General features: G+C 43.2%; 1 protein-coding gene across 1 annotated transcript; it reads right to left on the bottom strand.

The window, feature by feature from the left end:
- Positions 4,678 to 16,123, bottom strand: DSEL (dermatan sulfate epimerase-like). Its single transcript, XM_018039703.1, has 2 exons — positions 15,923 to 16,123; positions 4,678 to 15,069 (listed from the first exon to the last, which is right to left on the bottom strand). The coding sequence occupies exon 2, from the start codon at positions 14,172 to 14,174 to the stop codon at positions 10,536 to 10,538; it is 3,639 nt and encodes a 1,212-aa protein (XP_017895192.1). The 5' UTR covers positions 14,175 to 15,069; positions 15,923 to 16,123; the 3' UTR covers positions 4,678 to 10,535.

Raw genomic sequence — 17,250 nt, 5'->3', positions numbered from 1 at the left:
AATTAATGTAAAGCATATTAAATGGAGAAGGAAATGGCAACTTACTCCAGTATTCTTGCCTGGGAAATACCAGGAAATTTCATGAACAGAGTTGCGTGGTGGGCTACAGTCCATGGGGTCCCAAAGAGTTGGACATGACTGACCAACTAAGTATGCAGATTAAATATTTAAATATAAAAGGCAAAATAAGCTGTCCACCTCCTGGTAGTCCTGTCCTTGTGGAAACCCTTTTCCCTGGGTGTAGGGGTAAGGGGACCTCTGACTAGCTTCTAACCAAAGCTGCCTGGGTGTCGCTTCTAAGATTATGATAGCATGTTAGCAGTTTCTCTATAGACTCTCTCATCCTGACTTCGTGAAGTTAACTGCCAATGGAGAAGCTCACATGGCAAGTGATTCAAGGTCTCCTGCCAATAAGCAGAAAAGAACTGAGGCTTTTAGTCCAATAGCCCACAAAGAATTCAGTCTTGCCAACAATCACATGAGCTTGGAAGTGGGTGCTTCTCAGATGAGATCCAAGTCCCAGCAACGTCACTGCAGCCACATGTAGGAGCAGGTGACCAAGTTCAGCCAGGCTTGGTTTCCCGACACGCAGAACCTGTGAGACGTGAATGTGTGCTGTTCTAAGCCATTACATGTGTGGTAATATTGTTTGACAACAATTGATCATGATAGGAAAATAGAGGAGAACATTTTCAGTGCCAAGACACTAAGATTCTTTGATAGGATGTTAAAAATTATAAATAATAAAGAAAAATTATTTGTAAACATATTTTGTCTACATTCAAATTAAGAACACCTGCATATCAAAATGTATCATAAAAGTCATAGTACAAAGATCATAAAAATATAAGCCAAGAAGTTATTCACAGCAAGTATAACCAAAAAAGGATTAGTATTATTAATATACAGTAAATGTCAATGAATCAATGAGAAAAAAATGAATGACAGGAACATGATTTCTTTTCACAAAGGAAGGAACACAAATGGGAAAAATAAGGACGACTGTGTGTGTGTACACTAGTGCACGTGCTGCACACGTGTTATATGATATTAACAGAACTGAAAAAAAAAAGCCATTGCACTCTTTTATCCCACTAGACAGAAAAATATTTTAAAAACTATGAAAATGCCAAGTACAGGAGAAGCTTTGGAGCAACACAAGTTTTTCAACAATTGCTAGAGTGTCAGCTGGTACAAACAATCTGTGCAAATAATTATTTGGCATCAAGAATACTTGAGGATGTATGTTGTGCCCTCGATATATACACTAGGCTGGAGTGGGGCTGGGTTGGGAAGGTTTCTGGGTACAAAAAAAAAAAAAAAAAAAACCACAATGATGAAATTCTTGCATTAACATATATGCATTGTATAGCATACATAAAGTTTCATGTATAATGTTTAAAATTACAAAAGTTAAAAATATTCCCCAAATCCAACAAGATGAAAGATTCATAAAGTATGCTGTTTGGACAGTAGTCTATATTGGAACCCACCATGTTGGAAATAAGTGCTCTCCACCTGCAAACAGCAACACGCATTAGACAGAATTTTGAGTGAAGAAAAGCAAGCTGTGTAAGAATATATGCAGTATGTGAGGTTTACATAATGTATAAAAACATGCAAAAATGTACAATGTGTTGATAAATATAGAGACATATGTGGTGGAGCTATCAAGAAGAGCACAGGAATGGTAAACATAAGATTCAGGATAGTTGTTACCTCTGGGGTCACTGGAAAGGGTGGGAGGATACAGTAACGGTAGGTCAGAGGTATACGCTCTGTACCACATGGTAGGGCGTGAGTATAAGGGTTCTGACTCTAAGTCCCAGCTCTGGTCACAGAGACTTATCAATATCACAGAAGACGGCTTCTGATAGGGTCAGCACATCTTTTCAGCATCCACATATTAGCATAACCTATCCATCATACCTACAGTTGGAGAAGTAGGGGGCAGCAGACCTGACATGCGCAAGGCTCAGCAAAACAGTGTCTTCTGATTTGCATACAGTGAACCTCAGCCAGGGTTTGGACAGCAGTATCCAGGGAAAACCAGTCACAGAAGAGGAATTCCTGTCCTCAGTGGGATGAACCCTGTGATCGTAGGTGTGTGGCACCCGTTCCCTGGGCAGAAGCACGTGCTGTCCCGGGCTCCTTGCTGGAAGGCTGAGGTTCCAACTGGAGGCTCTGGAACTGCTCCTGGGTTGTGATCTACAGCCACAGAAGAGAAAAACACCCACACTTACAAAGCACCAGGCAGATGATAACATATTGTAGAACTTAACCCTGAGCCAAAGAATGTGTGTGAAGGATGTGCGCATTGTGTTCTATAAAGAGATCATTTTATATTCACAAAATCATCTGTTACATAGTGTCGAGGCATATAATCATGACATGTGTAACTTGGATATGCTACCTCAGATTGCTGTTGTTCAGCTGCTGTCCTGTCTGACTCTTTTGCAACCCTGTGGGCTGTGACCAACCAGGCTCCTCAGTCCATGGGATTTTCCAGGCAAGAATGTTGGAGTGGATTGCCATTTCCTTCTCCAAGGGATTGTCCTCACCCAGGGACTGAACCTGCATCTCCTGCATTAGCAGGCAGATTCTCTACCACTGAGCCACAAGGTTGGTCCTCACTTATTCCATCATAGCCAGTGGAGTAAATGTCATGTTCACACATAGTCTTCAACACTCCCAGCTTTTATGCATATTTCATAAAAAATAAATGGAAATATTAAAATAGGGAAAATACAGAAGATCATAATAATGTATCTACTGAATGAAGGTATGAACATAAAATTATGATTAATATTATACAAATAGCTATTGTAACATGATATAAAACTTCAAGTAATAGCACCATACTTAAATTCAATAGGCTTCTCTGATTGCTTAGCGGGTAAATAATTCTGATGCAATGCAGGAGACACAAGAGACGCAGATTCAGTCTCTGGGTTGGGAAGATTCCATGGAGGAGGAAACGGCAACCTCCTCCAGTATTCTTGCCTGAAAAATCCCATGGACAGAGGAGCCTGGTGGGCTACAGTCCATGGGGTTCCAAAGAATCAGATACACCTGGGTGGCTAAACATAAACTTAAAAGAGTCTCTATCTTAATAAAATTCAGGAGGAAATACAACATTCTTTGGAATAACTCAAACCATGACTCTAGAAATAAAGCACTGAAGTAAGTGCAGTACGTGAAAATTTGAATGATTTTTTTCTTAAAATGTGAGCATGAAAAATGCTCCAAATTATTTCCAAATTAGTATATTAATTGCATAATTGTGATTTTACATGTTTTTACAACTCAGTTGATATATGAAATAGTAAAATAGGTGTCTATCTGGTCTATATGCCAACTATGTAGGCTCAAATTCTCTGGGGACATTTTAATATTTTCTTCTTGGGAGAACGGTGTATTCTGTTACATATGTGTTTGACAGAAAATGAATTGGAGGTGATTGCAAAGAGGAAACAAGTATCATTCTATGAATTTTCACATGTGACTTTATTTAATCCTTGCATCAACTCTGGGGGAGTTTTACAGATGGGGAAATGATGATTTCAAATTAAGAAAACTGCCCAACACCTCACAGCTGGTCATTATTTATTGACCTAGGGATTTGTATTCAAATTTTATCAAATTTCAAAGTTCATATAATATACAAAGTGTTGTTAATATAACATTCTTAATAGAAATCCCCCTCTTCAAATTAACCAAGGAAATGGGAGAAAGGCATAAACATAGCTTGTGAAAAACCCATGAGTACAATATGTTGATTATACACAGAAAACCTTACACCTCATATGATAATGGAATCCTGCTAGATTTTCACGTGGGTGCACAAGAAAGTCCTGGAGAAGGAAATGGTAACCCATATCAGTATTGCCTGGAGAATCCCATGGACAGAGGAGCCTGACAGGTGACAGTCCGTGGGGTTGCAAAAAGTCAGACACGACTGAGTGACTGACTGAGCATAAAAGCAAGTACCTTGTAGTAATGCGGTTTTTGTTCAGTAACTATAAACTCAAAATTTATAGTTAATTTTGAGTAAAAGATAAAGTACAACTGAATGCATGTACATTTCAGTTTATTTTGGTCAATCTAAAGAAAAATAGCACGAGTTTCTTGGTGCACATAAGCCCACTGTGAGTGTGATGTGCTCGAGTTAACACTGAATGCCAGGACACCCAGGTTAATGCCTGGAGTAAAAATGAAGAGCAGAACCCACCTCTTTCACTATGTAGGGTTAACTTTTATTAACTGCACTCTTTATATGTAGTTGTCTTTTCATGGGTGTTTTATGGAAGCAATTTCATCACTTCTTGGTTGTATTGTGTTCTTGTAAATCTCCCTTCAAAGTTTTGTGGAATATGGCATTAAGGCATCAAGTTAAAATGGCCCAACATAGTTTTAAAAGCCTTATTTTAAAATCCCAGAAACTTTAAACAAATATATAAAACAAAATTAATCTTTTGGAACAAGGCAAAGGAATCAATGAATACTTAGAACAACAAATAAACACTAATAAAGTTGGACAGTTATCTTTCATTGTAGTAGAACAAAGTTTGGGAGCATTATTTCCATTATGCAATGAATAGGTAAGAAGTGCCTTATGCATTGACCATAGAGGGATGTCAGATTTTAATGCAGGGATTAGAGATTTCTGTGTTGTTCATTTACTCATGAAGTGAGAAAAGTGGTGGTGATGGGAGCTGAATTAACTTCCAAAAGAATGAAGAACACCATGGATGTCCCATGTGTATGAATGTCTGCTTCCTTAAATCACTGGGATCATGGTATATACCCCTCACTTGGAAACAGCAAGGGAGACAGTTTATAGGAAAACACCACACTATCTAGGAAGCTGTAAAACCTGACACTTAGATGAAATTCAACACCAGTGTTAATACCCTTGAAAGGAAAAATTCATTTCATCTCAAGAGTCTCAGCAATACAGAAATAATTTAAAGAAATAAGATAGAAAGAGCAACTGCAATGTACTACAGAAAAGATTTGCTCAGATTACAATCTATCCTTTTTTCTGAAATTTTAGCTATAATAAGATTTCAAAGAGATTCTTAAATTGTGCATACAATAATGAACTTGTTAAAGGAACAGTTCTCCTTATGCACCTTACTTTGTGTTCAGAGTTAGATTCAGAGTTCCTTCCTTCCATTTTTCATTTCTTCCTTCCCTCCTTCCCTTCGTTCTACTATTTCCATAGTAGGGATAAGAACAGTTTTTTGGTTTCCCCTCCCCCCCAAATGAATTACTTTAAAATATATTTGATTGACTGTCAGCTCCATAGGTTTTGTTCACAGCTGCCTTCTCAGGATGGGTCAGCTCCGCCTGGTAATGTGAATCTGGAGGCACCGAGAGGGCAGGGGAAGGAAAAGGAGATGCTACTGGCCAGCTGGAGCCCGGATGAGATACCCTGAGTTATCCATTACTGCTATTACCAGCAGCAATCTGCACGCACCCCAGTCCGACCACACTCACACAGCCTTCTCTTCAGAGCATCCCTTGCTGTTCAGTTATGGACCACATTTCTTTGTGAGAAATGTGTTGGGGCAATTAATTTGGGAGAATTGGGAGGGAGTGAGTGTCAGCAGTTTTGTTCTGCTTGTGCCTCTCACTACTTACTGATGGGACGTCCTGTGACGATAGAATCAAATCTAACTAGGAAAAGCATGGATGGTGATCTCACTCCAAATGTACCGAGGCTCCATAAACTACTCCTTTTTCTCATAACCACCATTTCTAAGGCAGAGCAGCTGACACTTTGCAGTGCCTCTCCTCGGTGGTAATCGCTACCGGCATGCCCTTCCTCTCCTCTCCTCTTGATGAATTCCTACTAACTCTGAAGTCTCTGGAGAGAACACCAATTCTTCACAGGGCAGGCACAGAGTCAACTCATTTTTGTCTTCTTCCCTCATGCAAATCAATACCTTGGAGGTAGATACCCCAAAACTACTGTGAATTGCTAACTGAATTGTAAGCCTGCTCCAAACGCCTTCACAAAAACAGATTTCCTGCAAAGAGAATACAGGCTTCAGATTTATCTGTCAAATCAACACCAGTGAGTTGTTGTGAAGATTGTAATGATGAACATGAAAACTTTAAGGTTCTGTGCAGCACATACTAAGAGACTAATTTATGATGGATCCTTCTCTCTTTAAAAACAAAAGTCTCCACTATGCCAATCCTCTGCACGACCTACCTATTGGAATGACTCAAGGGACCTGCACCAACCTTCCTTTCACAGATCTCCTGCTCGAATGGAGATTCCACCAATGATGGGAGGGGCAATTGTGGAGCCCAGGTATACAGTACCCGGATGTTCTTGCTACTTACTAAGTTAGGACAAAGTACAGAGAAGAGTGAAATGGACTGAAGGCAGGACTTAAAATTAACTTACAAGAGTGGAGTCATGGCTTGTCCATCACTGAAGGGTGCAAGTTTAGTAGCTGAAATACGGGACTGCATTTCCCAACTCTGCCTTCTCAGTTCCAGACAAAATCCTAGCACAGGTACCCAGAGACCTAAAGAAGAGGGCTGTTACAAATTATCCCAACCATAGCCGAGTTGCTTTTAGCTTTTTATTAACAGAGGAGTCATGTTATACATATAGTTCGAATAAACTGGGCTATGGTCTCCAGTATAGGTTTTCTTTGCTGCGTAACTGGATAGATGTGAAAGAAAAATGAAAATGAAGAACAAAAACAAGACACCCGGCTAAGGTTTGGACGCCTTCTCCAAACCTATCTTTGGAAATGGAACTAAACATGTTACTTGGACTAAACACAACATAAGCTCATATAAATAACAGCTCAAGCATTCACAAGTTAGCTAGAGAATGTGAGAATCTGTTTTAAGTTCCTTCCATTCTTTGTGCAATATAAAAAATAAAAAACAAAAACCCAGTCCAGTTCTTAAAACGCTTTTTGAATTTTTCTGCCAACATGAAGGGAAATAATGATACTAGTCAAGTATGGAAAACATTGCCTTAGCAGCTATTGTTAGACATACTTTGGTCTATATTTAAACAAGCAGTAGATAGCCCACATATGTATGTTAAATTCCTAGATGTGTCTTAGAATATTAGGCTCCCTTACCTCCGTAAGTGGTGTTGTAACATACTATCTTCTACTTAAACTTTTCACTAAATTAGCAACATTTTTCTAATTGTGATCAGAGTTATGTCAGATTTTAAAACCATTGTCCATGTTTACTTATAGATGACTGAATGAGATAGACTTTATATAGTAGCTCAGATGGTAAAGCATCTGCCTGCAATGCAGGAGACCTGGGTTTGATCCCTGGGTAGGGAAGATACCCAGGAGAAGGAAATGGCAACCCACTTTAGTATCCTTGTCTGGAAAATTTCAACAGAGGAGCCTGGTGAGCTTTAGTTCACAGGGTCACAGTCACACATGACTGAGTGCTTAATTCACACAGCATCCATGATGATCCTAAACCAAATCACCAAAAACTCTGCTGATAAATGATGTGACTCAAAAATCAATGGCAGACAAAAGGGGTTGTGTTTCTACAAAAAGAAAAAAAAATGAAACATAACTAGTGTGTGGAGAGAGTCTCTTCAAATATGAATGTATTTATAACAGATCCTATACCATGCCTGGGAATTAGACATAAATAATTACCCCATTCCTGCCAGGCATTTATAGTACTAATTATTCTGTTTGTCCAAAAAGCCAGTTAATCAAACATCTAATACTCAGGTTCTAGGCTCAGTATGTAAGTATTAAAGTGTATCTACCTAAAATTCATGCCTTTCTGGGTTTCTATAGATTAAATGTAATCATAGACTTCTCTTCTTTCTACTGAGCAGGTTCTCCCATTTCCTTCTTTTCTGGAATTGTCATTAAGTAAATTCAGCTATGGATATGGCCTCTCTCATCTGAAGTGAGTAATCTGCACCATTTCTAACTTTTGAAAACTAGATCAACATTACCACCACACTTGTTACTTTTTATGTCAGCAAAACTAATCCATTCTTTCAGAGTTTCAATATGTAAACAGTATTATTTTAATAAATGCTTTTATTCCAATTGGGCCCAAGCTTGGGGAAATTAATGAAGGAAAGAATTGTTTTTATGGAAAGAACTTTTTGTGTTTCCTTTGAAAATGTCACAAAGTCATCAGGGTTGCTTTAATTATTTTTGTGATGACCAGAGTAAAAATGCAGTAAAAGTAAGCTCACATTTTTCCTAGGATAACACTCTGGAAGTACATGACCTAGGTGTTCTGAGATCATAATTGGGATGTTAAGGCATAAGTGGGTCCCAAGCATGAACAAGTCCTTGCATATGCAATGGCTGGGCCAGCCTTCACCTACGTGTAACATTCCTCAGAAACAGAACCTGTGAACATAAGTCTTCTCCTCCAGCAAACTTTCCCTTGGGTCAGAAGTAGACAGGGAAATTCACCCTGACCTCGCTACATGGTGAAAGATACCCTGTGAAGATCACCTTAAGTGCGTCCCTTTCCTTATCTATTAATAATGTATTCTCATCTTGTTTCCATATTCATTCACAGAACTGCTCTTTTTCATTTTCCACATCTCTCCCCCAACCCCTGCACATACTCAACCTGGCTCTCTTCTGCCTGTGAGCATGCTTCTGTGCAAAGTTAAAGGAAAGGCAGTGGTCCAGAATCTGTGTTCTCTGCCGCTATCTGCACACATTGGTAATTCTTACCTTGATCGAACCTCGTATTATTTTCAACCCCAAACCTTTTTTATTTGACATAAGATCACACATCCTGGAAATTGAAAGCAGACACTGAGACTCTGACCAGTAATGGAAATGGTGTTATCATCCATGTAGAAATGTTACATGAATCACGATAACCCTGAGATAGGAAGAATAATCTTCCTTGAGAATAATAGTGTGGATCTGAGTCTTTGGTTGCCCTCTCAACCTGTATTAATACAACAGGACTTTCATTCATTTTGACGTTGTAGAGAGAGGGCAGGGAGAGCTACACCAGGAAGTAGAGGTGGGGGAGTAGGAGAGAGCTGTTTTCCTACTGTAATGGAAGAAAAATGACAGCCTGGTTAGCTTCAGCTGGAATGTAACATACCCACAGTTTGATCACCCTGGAGGCACATTTTGACATAACAACAAACTGCTGAGAAAGAGCCACTTTTATCTAGGTCAGAATGACAGAATTCCAAGTGTTAGAGCCTGGAGGGTAAGGGGGGTGGTGTGAAACTACAGTTTAAAACATCAGGAAGAAGACTGCAGTCGAGACAGAGATTTGCATCAAGTCCCCACACTGCCTCATGGTTTTCATCCAGTTCATTGTAATTGCTCCACTGGTTTCTAATGGCATCGCATTTTGATTTTAGCGTCTACCAAAATAAAATGAACCATGTGTTATGACGACGACATTTATAATAAGATGCAGATGGTAAAGGAAACAGATGCCTCTGACATCATCTGCCATTAGCCTTCAACTTCTGCAGACACCGGCAGTCTGGAGACTCATTCAAAGGGATGCAGGATAAGTCAGGCAGTTTTCCAATTCTGTTTCCACTCTAAAAAAACACTGGCAGCAGCAGCACTGCTTTGACTCATACAATGATAATTCCACAAGGATAAATCTGATTCTAAGGTGGTCTCGGGCTTTGACACAAAATTAATCATCAGGACAGGGGGGGGGAAATCCCCACAAATATCAGAGTTTAGCCATTAGTAACTACTGACTTGCGTGACAGTGGCAGAAAGGACAGGGTGGGAGAGGTAATGGTAAACAGCTGCAGTTTCAAGGAAGCAAGAATGAGAGGGTTTTAAAGAGACAAGAGGGCCTAAAATACCCTACCAGCCCTTGGCATCCACTGTTCCAAGACTGATGCCTTATGACTTCTAAGTAAAAAACTTTAAGGAGGATTTTCAGGTCACTGTAAAAAAATCCATTCTGTATTTCCATCTGTATTTTCCAGAAGGGATCCGATAATTTCGATAGGAGCTTTCACCATTTCCCCAGTGATATCTGTGAACATTCTACACAGTAAAAGGATTTGTGTGTATGTGTGGCGTGCAAGATAAATGTGTTGGGACACCTTCTAAAAAACTAAGAAACTTTTGTATTTCATCTTGAAAGCAAGAGGCGCTTGGGTAAAACATCAACTGCCAGGCTTTCAGCAGTGCATGAGGTTCTGGGCTAGATCAGCTGAGTTACAGATGAAGTGGAGAGTTAGACAAAAACCTTTATAATCCTCCTATCTCCCCTGACCATGGTAATATAACTTCATCATACACCTCTGTGGCAGAAACATCTTAGCAGAAAAAAATTCAGAGACAAAGACAAGGAAAGTGGTGACATAAAAATAAATCCTGCTAGGCCAAATACGGTGCTTATTTTTAAAATAATCTCTCTCTACATGTAACGAATTGATCACAAACACACACAGAAACACACACAGTACAAGAATAAACAAACTTCTAATTCATATCCACAAATTGGGTTGGAAAGTATTAGTGCAAATCTCTGCTGACCTGCAGCATTCAGTCCATAAACTTTGGGTATCCTAGACGATCCATCAGCGTCCAGCAGATGTTCTCAATCAGTTTAACTTCATCCTTCGGCAAGTTTCGTTTCCAAACGTTAGTATTAGCGGGTGATATCTCCCCTTCGTAGGGAAGATAGAAAAGGTTCGTGGAGGTGGCAAACAATATTTGGTTTAAAGTAGCAGGAGATAAAGGAATTCCAAGGAAGGCAAAAATCCTTTCCGTGGTATTCTGAGGGAAAAGCACAAGATCTTCAAACTTGATCAATTGGTAGCTGGTGGGCAGCAGGTCTGCATTTATCCTCAGGGCAGCGGCCGTGTTTGCCAGCCACGCATGGGCCAGCAGCGAGACTGGGTGAGGTCTGGATGCCAACAGTTCCTTCCGCAGCAATTCATACTCCACAGCATAGCCTGAGTTCAAGGTACAATGGCCTGCACCTCCCTCCGTTTTAAACAGCTTAGCTAAGTGCTCTTGTACATTCTTCAAAGAGTAAAGGCTAGGTTTACTACTGTACAGCATGGAATAAACCCACGCCCGAGGGTCCCTCACCACGTACAAGGCCTTCATGGAGGCTCCCAACACCTCATGAAAGAAATGCAGCTTTAAAGTCCAGCTTCCGCTGCCCAGGCTGAGCACCGGCCGCGCGCTGGGGTAGTGGACCAGGTGTCTTCGCAGAGCCCGGACGTATTCAGCGTCTCTGTCAAAGGCGCCTTTCATTCTGCTTCTTTGTTCTGCCAGAGACTCTCTCCTTTTCAACTTCCTTTTCTTGTCTTTATTCATGGTAAAATACTGGGCCAGTTTCCCCCTACCGGGTTCATGCAGATGGATGTTCTGCAAATGGAGTTTTGTGTCTCGGACCAAGGACTGCAACCAGCCTCGGAGTAAACGGAAACGCACGCTGTGGACGTCGGACGCCCTCCATTCACAGGCGTCCACAAAGGAGTCAATTTCCAATTCCGTTTCTGGGATATCAATGTAGGCTGTGGGGACCCGGATGTAGAGGAAGTCACTACTGTTGAAGAACAGTTGTTTGAGAATCTCGGCTCCGGAACCAGGAAGTGAGGTAATGACGACGTCCGGCAGGTCTGTGCGCTGGCCACCCGGGGCCAGTGCCTGCCCGCTCGCCTCAGTCTCCGGCCTCGCCCACTTGGCACAGATGGGCTGCGTGCAAGCACTCCACACGTCCAGCAGCTCAACGGACCACAAGGCAATAACAAGGATGAGGATCCACCACATAAGCTTTCTAAAAGAAAGGTAAAACCGCCACTGAAAAGTTAAGATCACCAGGCCGATGCACAAAATCAACCCAACTGCTACATTAAATTTAAATCCAAAAGGAAAAATAACTCTATCACGTTTTATGGGCTTGACTATTGCCTCAGTGCCCAAACCGAAGCGGGTTACTTGGGCCTGATCAGCCACAGTGGCAAAGCCGCCAAATCCCAGGTAGTCAAACCTTGTCTTCAAGTTCTGGTAGTCAGTTACGATCGAAACAACATGGTCGGTGTTATTGACATTGAGAGAAAGCTGAAGTCCAGAATTGGTATTATCAATAAATCTGCAGCTGGAAACATTGACATATGGCCCATAGAAGACGTATGCGATTCTTGTGATTGCAGATTCCATCTGAAACGTAACATTGACAAACTGAGTCCACCGTTTCTTAAATTCAGCGGCTTGCTCTGCTTCCTGTATGCTAGCAAGGGGGCTACTGCCACGATGATCAAACCAAAACATCTTGTAGTGAGCATCCCACACGTCCATCAAGGCGCCATTATACTTGTTTGTGAACCTATATGGGATGTACTTAAAATCAATATCTAGATTATGGAAGAAGGCACTGACAGATTTTATTGGGGAATCTTCTTGCTTCTCGACATGATCGACAACTAGCAGAGTCTGAGAGTTTAAGAGAAGCAAAGCCCGATACACGCTTTTCAGCTTCATTGCTGAAGAGTAAGCTGACACGGCTTCCCCACTCACAAATATCATGTCCCCGTGCTGAGAGGCAGTAATGATTTCCCCGGCCGCATCACCAACCTCCTCGCCAGTCCACTTGAGCCACTGTGCACATTCTCCCAGCTGACCTTCCCAGGGCTTATTACACTGGCTCGTGGGTGACGGTGCAAACACCAGTACGTTGTTCAGGTGGCTCAACTTAGGTCCATAGAGAGCTTCGGAAACAAACACCTGCCCGTTGGGGGCAAAGGTAAATGAGTTCTGATCCGGATGTTCATGTCCAGGGTTGAAGCTCCTCCACCCATCAATCCAGGAGTATGGCTGGAAGTGAACTATGTCATACACAGCACGCCCTCCTAGCTTCCCAGACTTAAAAGATACAAAAGTATTGGTCTGTGTATTTGGCAACCCGGCCCCATAAGTGACCACACCCCAGTTAGGGAACAGGTGCATTTTTGCAGTGCCATATTCTGCAGGAGGCTGTGGGGTGAGCTGGGGGTCATACCAGATGTATTCAGTGTGAAGGGTACTCCACCTCTGGGCAGTGGAGGGGACCATGGGTCCATCTTTAGGTCGGTGCCTTCTGATTTGCTGAGCTAGCCAATTTCCAGCTCCATTCTTTAAGACAAACTTATCCAAAAAAACTAACTGGCTCTCAGGACCATAAAACCAGTTATAATTGGAATCTGCTATCCCCACGGTCCTTTGGAAGCCTGGCAAAAGGGTGGCATAATAAAACCAAAAGTGCATTTTTAACCAGTTGTTATCCAAGTTGTTGATATTAAAGTGGCGCTGGGCCAGAAAAACATACTGTGTGACTGATTTAGCTGTGTAGCTTCCATAGGCCACACCTTCATCCAAAGAGCCATCGACAATGTGATTCAACAGAAACATCGTCTTTTCCATCACATCTACTACAACCTGTTTCCATAGATTTACCTTAGTCCCTTTATCTACCCCAGTCACCAAAGCCCCGGTCAGCAGTGCTATCATGTTAGTAGCTTGGTGGTTGTGAAGCAGTTGTTTGCCCCAAGAGCGGACCTTAGAATACTCATACATTTCCTCAGTAATAACCCATATTTTTTCTAGATATTTTTGTCTCCGACGACCATCTAATAAGTTATATAAAAAGTCAAAGGCAGTGGCAAAACCTGTTAGGGAATGGCCAACTGGAACCTCATCCCCTGGTGCATTCTCCACCAGCCAGTCTTTGTAGCCCACCATCCTGTCCATGTATTCCAAGGCAAATTCAAAGGCAACTTTGTCTTCCGGGCACAGCAAACAGTACAGGGCTAAAGGAGGCAGATTGTTACCATAGATTTCATTCCACTTGGCAGCAAAATCAGCATGCTTGGGTGGAGGTAGGTAGTATGTCGGATTTGACAGCATAGCAGTCACTGCACTTCTGATTGCTCTAAAAAGGTGCAAATGGGTTGTGCGAGACTTCTGTCTCATTGCTTGGATCTCTCCAGCATCAAAATACAAACGTGGATGAAGCATACTCTTCTTCAGTTTTTGATTGGGTCTGACATCTTGCACTCTCTGTATCTTAAATGGATCTATGTCATCTGTGAAAACTGCCCAGTCAGAGTAATTGCTCACAGATTCCTCCAAAGCAGAGAAAGCAAACATCACTAATACTAAAAATAAGCAATGTCCTGTAAACATTAACGCCATGATCCATCGGGGAGCTCCTTTCCTCAAGCATACATGTCAAATGCAGTGCTCAATGTGCTTCCCATCTGCTGAGTATAAAACATACATTTAAGGCCTTGATAAAACAAAGACTGTAAATTGTATGTGCTGTGAAATCCTTCTGACATTCGGCTCAAAGTACAGTTGCCAAAAAGAGAAAACTTACACTATGAATCTGCCTCCCTGATGCAGTGTTGCTTCCAACAAAACTTCAAGGAATGTTAAAGCCTCTGATTTTCCCATGTCACACAGCAAACAGGAGTGGAGACAGTCAAGAATACTATGAATTCAAAAGTTACTTCTGTGACAGAAATCTACCTAACATGGAGAGTCAAAAACCCCACATTGTAAATTAAGAAAAAAAAAAAAAAAAGCACTCCAAAATCCAAACTAAGAAGTCATTCTTGGCACAGGATACCATCATTGGTGATAAGATCATCATACAGGTCTGATGCCTTTGTCTGTGTGCTCTCAAAGAAGTTGATGAAGTACTGAAATCCTTGGAGCAGACTGGGTTGTTACTCCACTCAGCTTTTTACACTTCTGGCTGTGAGAATTTTTTTTTCTTCCTCCATTTTTGGGAGAAAAACATCCTCAGCAAGTGTTCAAAGTCCTACTTGGTTTTAAAACACTCCGGACTCCTGCCCTCATTTCCAATCTGTCTTGTTCAGGCTTACTTACTCATCAGCCTATTATGACCCATCTGAGAAAGCACATTCTCATCTTCTTTTATCAGCTTCATCTGTACAACTATGAAAATCTAATCTTTGCAACCACCTAGGTACTTCTTTTCCAATCATGAAGTAACCACCAACTGGGAAAGAAAACTCCCCTTTCACCAACAGTGACGTCTCTTTTCCGTTCCTTTTTCATGACACTGGAAAAACAAAACAGAAATTTTGTTCTGGGGGACAAAACAAAACAGAAATTCTCTGAGGCTACAGGTATGCTGGGACATAAACGGAAGATTTAAACGTTCTACCATCTCCTGATAGAAATTTCGGAATGACAATAAGATCTGTTTTTTAACACAATTGAAGTTACACTAAATGATTCCTTTTCTCATACTTTTCAAGGCACATATTAGGATAACAATGGTGGTAGAAGACAAGCGGCTACAAGATGTAACTTTCCCAAGAGTATTATTTTAACGGTGGCTTGCTTTCGTAATTTAAAATGTTTTTACTCAAATACAGCCAAGAGAAGATTGAGTACCGCTGTCATTCTTGTTTTGATCACGGAAGACTCAGAGACAAAAACCCAAAGTTGAAAGGACATTTTATGATTCTCGATGAGTGTTTCGCTTTCAAGGGCTCAAGGTGTCTTTGCCAGAGGAACTATAATACTAAGCGCAGTCACTTTTGTCTAAGGAGAAATCATGACAATATGTGGGAGCGAAGAACGCCGGTTCTGCTCCAGTCTCCCTCCCGAAAAGCCTGGTTTTCCATCCTTACAAGAAGCCACCAGAGGGAGCTCAGACCCAAACCCGGACTCAAGGAGCAGCTTCGCGGCTGCCCGTCTGGGTTCCGAAGAACCTCACCAAGTTTCAGTCTTGGACAAGTCTCCTCTCTGTGGGAAACATGAACGCTAGGAGTTTCCTGCTCCGCTCCGCCTGTTGCATTTTGTGATTCGCTTCCTACGAACATGCCAGCTCCATCCTCCGCTCCCCATCCCCGACCCCTGGCAGTGGTCTGAGGACAAGAGACCCCTCAATAGCCAAGTCCGCTTACCTCGGCAGATCTGGACGGGGTGTCTCCGGGTGGTGGTGGGCCCGATTAGACGCAGGCGGAGAGTTGGAAAACACTGCTCTGCGTGGGACTCGGGCGGCCCGGCCCCTGCAGGGCTCCCGAAGCCCCCGAGTCCGGCGCCCCCGGCGCTCCAACAGGCTGAGGCCCCGCGCCCGTGCCCCGCCCGGCGCCGCGCGGACACGCCCGCCCTCGGGGAGCGCCGGACGCCCCCGGGCAGCCCGGGGCCGCGGAAGGCAGATCCGCGCGCGCCGGGCGCTCTCGGGGACGCCGTGTCCGGCGGGGCGCTGTCGTGCCCAGAACGCGAGGCTGCAGCGGCCGCCGGTGCTCAGTGCCAGCTCCGGCCGCGCGGCCCGGGGAGGGCGAGAGACGGCGACGCGGGCCGGGGGCGGGGCGGGAACGGCCGGGGGCGGGGCATGGGCGGGGCATGGGCGGGGCCTCGAATCTGGGGAGGGCAAGGCCGGTGGTGGGCGGGGCGGAGCCTCGGGCGGGGAAGCGTGAGCACAGGCTACGCCGGAGATGGATCGGGGGCGGGGCTGGAAGGAGATAAGGGCGGGGCCGAGGGCGGGGCCGACCGCTCCCGGCATCTGAGACCTAGGGCCTTCCGAGTGCGCGTGTTCCCAGCTTCTGCGGCGGCGCGCGCTCCCGGAGCGGCGGAGCTGGAGGAAGAGGGAGGGAGGGATTTGGGAGTGCGAGGGTCCGAGGACTTATCCCTGCCGGTCGAGTCCCGCTGCTGTTACCCCTTTGGTTGTGGGGAGAGGGCCGACCTCACAGGGCTAGGAGTGAGAGAAAGATAGAGGAGGTTCTAGGCCGGATTACAAATGATGGGGGACGTGGGGATGGGCGGGGTGACGCCGTGGGAGTCTGGGATCAGCCTTCAGAAAGAGCAAGGGCTGAAGAGAGGAATGTTCGGCAACCGGGCTGTCATTTAGAAATGCAAAATCAATATACCGTATTAATACAAGACTGACTTTAGGAGCACAGATGCTAAAGATCAGGGGAAGACAAAAAAGACTAATCAGCCTTATTGATTGCAATAATTTCTCTGGCAGTGTAAATATGGAAAGGTATGTGACAAACAGGTGGAAGGAACCTCTTTCTTATTCGAGAAATGGAAGCTGCAGTTCAGTAAAGACCCGCAGGCAGGAAAGACTGTGTGGCTCAGTTACTGTGACACGTGTGTGCAATTCCAGACTTTGGAAATCGTCGAGCAGCTGTGGTACTGGACATATGGAACCTCTCACTAACATCTGAGATTATACTTGGCAAAGAGTCAACCTGAGTCTGCCGTCTAATATAGTGAAATACCAGTT

The sequence above is a fragment of the Capra hircus genome, chromosome 24 (assembly GCF_001704415.2).
Source record: "Capra hircus breed San Clemente chromosome 24, ASM170441v1, whole genome shotgun sequence".
Taxonomy (NCBI): Eukaryota; Metazoa; Chordata; class Mammalia; order Artiodactyla; family Bovidae; genus Capra; species Capra hircus.
The sequence above is the reverse complement of the archived record's forward strand: the minus strand, read 5'-3'. Positions and strand labels throughout refer to the sequence as shown.

Coding starts and splice junctions, on each gene's coding strand:
- DSEL (XM_018039703.1), bottom strand. CDS start 14,174: ATGGCGTTAATGTTTACAGGACATTGCTTATTTTTAGTATTAGTGATG.